The sequence below is a fragment of the Chaetura pelagica genome, unplaced genomic scaffold, assembly GCF_000747805.2.
Source record: "Chaetura pelagica isolate M959 unplaced genomic scaffold, ChaPel_1.0 scaffold10, whole genome shotgun sequence".
In the NCBI taxonomy this organism is placed as follows: domain Eukaryota; kingdom Metazoa; phylum Chordata; class Aves; order Apodiformes; family Apodidae; genus Chaetura; species Chaetura pelagica.
The window spans coordinates 1,503,568-1,509,567 of record NW_009952263.1 but is presented as its reverse complement, the minus strand read 5'-3'; the positions used below and the strand labels follow the sequence as shown (position 1 = coordinate 1,509,567).

Genomic DNA, 6,000 nt, shown 5'->3' with positions numbered 1-6,000 from the left:
GAAAGAGAAGACAGGGAAGAAGGTTTACAAGGTAACAACGTAAAAATAATAAGTGTCATGATACACTAACAGAATTGATTCACACAAATATTTTCAGTTAGTATGTTAAAATTCAGAAGTAGATTAATAATTTACCTTTGTTATATTAAAAAAAGATTGTCTGCTTGTAATATTAACATATAACTACGGGAGAAAGCCTTACAAAGCTACTCGCCTTTTTTAAAAAGAAAAATTGCCTCTAGCAAAACAAGATCTTTTCAGTTTAATTTTTGAGCCACAACTTTATCCATATCATAGCTTAAGACAAATAGGTGTGGGTTTAAAATCATATTTCAAGATCACTAATCTTCAGTGCATCTTTGCTTTGTACAAGCCTTGGAACATCTGAAAGCTCCCTGAAGAGTTTTCAGCATCAAAACATTATTGCTTTGGTTCTGTTTCAGACACATAGAAATATGTCACGTATCACGTATTTTAGATATCACAGAAGGTCAGAACAAGAATTAACATTTCACAAGCAAACAAAAGCTTCTCTCTCTAGTTTAAGTGCAGAACATGAAACTTCTAAGTGCTCCATTTACATTAAGATCCAGATACTGGTTTTAATTTAATCCAGATCTTCCATAGTGAAATAAAAAATGTAAAAATTACACAATAAAATATTCTGTTTTGTCGAAAAAGAAAAACATATTGGCTAGCAGCATGCAGAGACCATGCATTGTCATACCAACAAGCAAACACAAAATTAAAGTGTAATAAATAACTGCTCAAAGCCCACTTAAAAATCTTAAGACGACAAAAAGGGGTCTGTTGACAAGGTGTTCACAGCTCTGAACAGGAAGAATGATGCTGTCAAGTAAATTGAGCTATGGAAGTCAGGTCATTGTCAAATGACATGACAACAACTGGTCTGACTGGAGGTACACAGCAGCCCCTCCTTTGGGTTCCGCTGAATATTCACAGATATAGTCTTTTCACAGAGAGGTAGTTGTAGCACATTGTTTTTCAAGTTCCTGTTCTTTATCCGTTCCAATTTGTTGGCTGCATCTGACATTTGGTCAGAAAAAAATTTTAGGCTGCCCAACGACGAAGCCTGGTTTGCGCTTCCGCTGGAACTAATACACATTTTCCATGTTGATTTCTCCTGTACTTTTACACTGGAAAAGGACAGATTGTTTTGAGGATCAATAATGTATTTAGTGCTGCCGTGAATCTGTGAGCCTAAGCAAAGGCTCATTAACTTCAGGCTTTCAACCAGTTCCCCTGCACTTCTAGACGACAGCTGCATTGAGTTGCCAGATCCAGCGCATCTCCGAGTGGAACCTGAAGTGTTGTTGGTGTTACCACCAGAGCTGCCGGAAGGGCTCCCCCCACCTTTGTTGTTATCACTTGGGCTGGTTTTGTCTACCCCTCCGTTTCCATTGCTTGGTTTGCTTTGCCCACCACCATCTCCTTGGCTGCCGGGCGGCCCCTCACTGCTATCCCGTCTGTGCCAGGAGTAAGTAAACCCACTATCTTTGTCTAGGCGTCTCCTGCTTTCCGAGTCATCATCGCTTGTTTCTGAGCTGCTGCAACTCGAGCCTCGGCCCTGACTTTTCCTCCTGTGATAGCGTTTATGCACTGTGCTCGGTGAAGCAATGTTCATTTTTAACCTGCTGAGCTTCGGGGGTAAGTTCTCGTCCATGTCAAACTCATCATCTGACTCGCCCTCCTCAAAGATCTGATTGAGGACTGGCGCACTCTTTCTCGAAGTCAGACGATTTGTAACTGAAGGCTTGCGGCGCAGAACAACTTGAGTGGAAAGAGAAATAGGTTTCTTATCTTCTTCATCCTCCTCTTCATCTTCTTCTACTCTGAACAAGCACTTCCGGCCACTCGTAGTGGGTTTTAAGCTCACCGACGGGACAGCTGAAAGTGCAGGTCCAGCTAATTCAGGGATATCTTCTTTCTTGGCTGAGTCTCCGAGGGCCTTGCTTCTGTGGCCGTTGAGAACATTCTCGGCCGTGCGAGCTGGTGACTGAGGAACAGTTGCATGGGAGAGAGGAGAAGCTGTGAGGTCATCCTCCAGATCTTGGGGTACATCAATTTTTGTTGGCCACGATTGCCTATGTAAACAAGTATAAAGTATAAAAGGAAAGTTAGATCATGGTGAGCATTTCAGAACACAGAAGAATGTGTAAGATCTGCAAAGGAGCAGCACAAGTACTACCACATGTATGGGCCTGCTGGGTGGCATGTGAAAGGAACATCATTTATACAGAAGCGTAGTTTAGAAATTGCATTGGCTACTCTCAGCCAAAATCTTAATATTTCACTGCTCTCAGAAAATGAATTATCACTTAAAGTGAAAAAGCACTTTAAATAATTGTCTCAAGGAAAATAACCTGAAGTAGTAGAAAGATGCAAGTTTATTCAGGCACAACTCAAGTAAGACAGTATTGCAAACTGCTTTTAATCTTATTTTTTCCCAGCATTCAGAGAATAAAATTAGGTTACAATTAACATGACTCAAACTGAAAAGCTGAGTCTTAAGACACATTCTCATTTTCAGTAAGTCTCATTCAGACCAAGCTCTATTCTACAAAATCCCCTTTAATTTTAAACACAGATGAATTAAGATTATCTGTTTGTCCTTAGCTGAGCAACTGGAATAATCCAGCTGCATGAATCCAGCACTCAAGCTGCCTAAGAATATAAACCATAAATCAAAGTTCAAAATGTAGGGCTCTGTACTCCATTAGCTCAAAATGAAAGTTAACACTTGAATGTAAATAATTTTTACAGTTATCAGCTGATGTCTTAATACCAGTATTTAAACTCTTAACTAATGTTTTGTTTTTCACTGTAAATCCCAATATATATAGTGATTTTCTCATCATACACACAGACTAAATAAAGAACAAAGACTGCCAGTATTTCTCTTTGTATTTTGAAAGCCTAATCCAAAAGACCAATATCTAAACACTGAATAATTCTTCAACTGCTTCACTCGGCATAAGCAAGACATTTTTTCTAACCTCTCAAAGTAAGAGTTATCTGTAATTTAAAAATGTAACTTTATATAGCTAAAACACTCTTGCATACCACATGACAAGCTGTAGTGGAGGCCTCTGTTCACTTATTGATAGTGTATTACAAGACATTACCAACTGTATTTTGGGAGTGCCAAAAGAAAGGGCCGCATGACTTTATAGCCCATTTTAGAAGCAAGGTGTAGGTAGAAAGCAGAGAATGATTCACACCAAGTGTGACCCCAGATATCTGCTCAGACAGCCTGCATACAAAGAAGGCTCATACCAGCTTCCTGAACTTCACTGTGTTAAGAGGTCAAGCTGAAGAAACAAGGAAAGCTCAGACACCTCTTTGCTATTCTTATTCTAAACATGTTCTTTTTAAGTGTTTATCATTAATGGAAGCACCTGCACTATGGCTGCACTTGCACAAGGCTGCCTCTGTCATGCCTGGACAGAAAAGGATCCTGAAGTGTGAGATGCTTGTCTGCACAGGTGGCAATTGACACCTGTCTTCCCAATTGTATGAGCTTTGAGGAAAAGTACTTCATTAAAGCCAACATTAAACTCATCAAGCCTAACTGCAGAGTTCAAAGTGCTTTGCAAACCAGTGATAAAAAAATCCACCAGCATCCTCCAATAGCAGGACCTGGCTGCCAACACACCCATATGAGTCCATGTAGTCCTTCCCTGATTTCTCATTGGACATGGGGAGCTGCTGGTGCCCTCATACCAGTTCCCCTCCAGTGAGGTAAGGGGCACTGGCTGGAGGGAGACCACACAACCAGCAGCTCAGTTTCAAGCTGTCCAGACAAGAAGTGGTGCCTGGACTGTGGTCCTCCTTGGTTTGACACTGGCATCCTCCCTTAGGCCCCAGCTGACTCCAGAAATGCTGGAAACCACTGACCTAGTTTTCTGATGACTTGTGCTATGCTGGTTACTTTAAACACAAACAACTGTCTATGATTAACAAACAGGACTTAAATAATTTAGAAATCTAACTACCAAAGTGGCAGAATTTGAGAATTTAAACATTTTAAGGATTAACTATGCTTTAGGAACAAGCTGGTTTGTCAGAAAAAAAAAAAGGAAGAGTTCTGTGGCTGTCACAATAAAAGGTAAATATAGTATCCAACAGTACTGTAGTTTCCAGGCAATAAACCTCCTCACTACAGTATGTTTATCTCTCTATAGCAGCCCATGCCTGCCTCCCTTCCCCCCACCCCTTATTCCCAGGAGGCCTGAGGGGAGAGTGAGATAGAAGGGAAGCTCCAGGTTGCAAGTTCATTTTTTTTTTCTTAAGTCTTTTGAAGTCTCAAAATCAAAGTAATACACTACTTTGTTGCCTTATCCATGAGGTCATTCTATATAGACACTTTGAATTTAGAACCATCATGAAGACAAGGAATTGCTACCTGAGACCATTAAGGGCAACAGTTCTTGAGTTTATGCTTGATCTCCTTGTCATGAAAAAATTAATATTCATAAGGCATGCTTCAACTGCTCCATTCAATTTTACACATGCATCGAGATTTAGGGTCAATGACCTTGTTTGATCCTGTTCCTCATATAACTGGAGCAGGTCTTCTACTGAAGGAGTGACAATGATGCAGAGAAAAAAAACTTCAATAATTTAAAAGCAGATTTCATAGTTATAGGATTTTCATTTGAAGTTAAACTCGATTTTTTACTCTAAAATAATTTCTTTTATATCTAATACTTAGCATTAGACACATTTGATGCTCTTGCTTGGATTTCTTTTTAAAAGAAATATACATAAGAGGATGGTGGGTTTTTCTGGGTCTTTTTGTGTTGTGGTTATTTTGTTCGTTTTTTCTCTCCTCCTGTGTGGATGGTTGAACTCTGATCTTAGAGGTATTTTCCAACCGTAAGATTCTGTGAGGATGAGCATTTGAGAGAACTGCAGATGAAAGTTACAGTATTACCCTTCAAAAGAGGTAAAATCTGGAACAGCAAAACTGCAGACCACTTGGTTCTGTAGGCAACCTTTAGTTGCCTGCAACAATAACTCTTCTAAAGTAACTTGTAACCGCACAACATACCATAAAGCCACCATGCAGTGAATGAAATTTTCAGTGCAGCAACAACATACCAGTCTACTCCAGTACACCACATGGGGTGCAGTTGGTGTGGAGATGACCAAGTTCTTGGGTACCACTGGTAAGGTTCAGAGAGAAACAACTAGTTCTTCAGGGAGACAGAATGGTATTAAGAGCCTCCTCTAAAACTCAAAATCTCAGCCTAAATCCAAATTAACAACTGATGAAGAGAACTTATCTTAAACCAATTTTCCAAAGTGCATGCCCTTAATTTATACCAAGTGTCCATTTTTTCTAGATTGAGCTTGAAGTAGTAGCATCTGACTTTTAGCAGTTAGGCCAAAGAAAATGAACAGGCTGTTTTGTCTTTTTCTCCAAATCCTACAGACAGATTAACCACACTGAAGGCAGGCAGCAATTCCAAACATCAGCACAAGCACTTACTAAGTCGTCTCTCATGAAGAGATTAGCTACTAACAACTGTTACTATTGCTAATAGTTACAAATAATATTTTACCAAAACCTGAAAGGCAACTTTTGAAGAGACTGGAGGTACAGGAACAAAAATTAATGGAAATGCCTCAGCACATCCTCCACCTTCACTAGAAAGATTGCTTAGATGGGCCAAAATAAGAATTTTTTCCAGTACGACTGGTTCCCTATTCATAGTCTAATGCTTAACTGAGCAAATTAAAACAAAATGTTTATGAAAAGTAACTTATCAAAACATGTATCCTCCAATACCAATACACAGGTAGAAACTACACTATTCACCCTGTGTTTGGTTTTTTTAAAGCATATACTGCTGTCACTGAAAATAGGGGGTACGCATTGATAACTGGTTGCAGAGCAAATGGATGAGTTGAACTTATCAATACCAACTAGATGCCAGAGCCCCAACATTCCCTTTTGTTTTACTGTGTCACAAG

The 6,000-nt window shown here is 39.5% G+C and overlaps 1 protein-coding gene across 1 annotated transcript in view; it reads right to left on the bottom strand.

The window, feature by feature from the left end:
- Window positions 1-223: 223 nt before the first annotated feature.
- Window positions 224-6,000, bottom strand: part of SNRK (SNF related kinase) — a 28,418-nt gene continuing 22,641 nt past the window's right edge. The window contains exon 6 of the mRNA XM_010007493.1: window positions 224-2,105. Within this exon, the coding sequence (XP_010005795.1) occupies window positions 887-2,105 (1,219 nt within the window). The 3' untranslated portion in view covers window positions 224-886. The remainder of the gene's footprint in view (window positions 2,106-6,000) is intronic.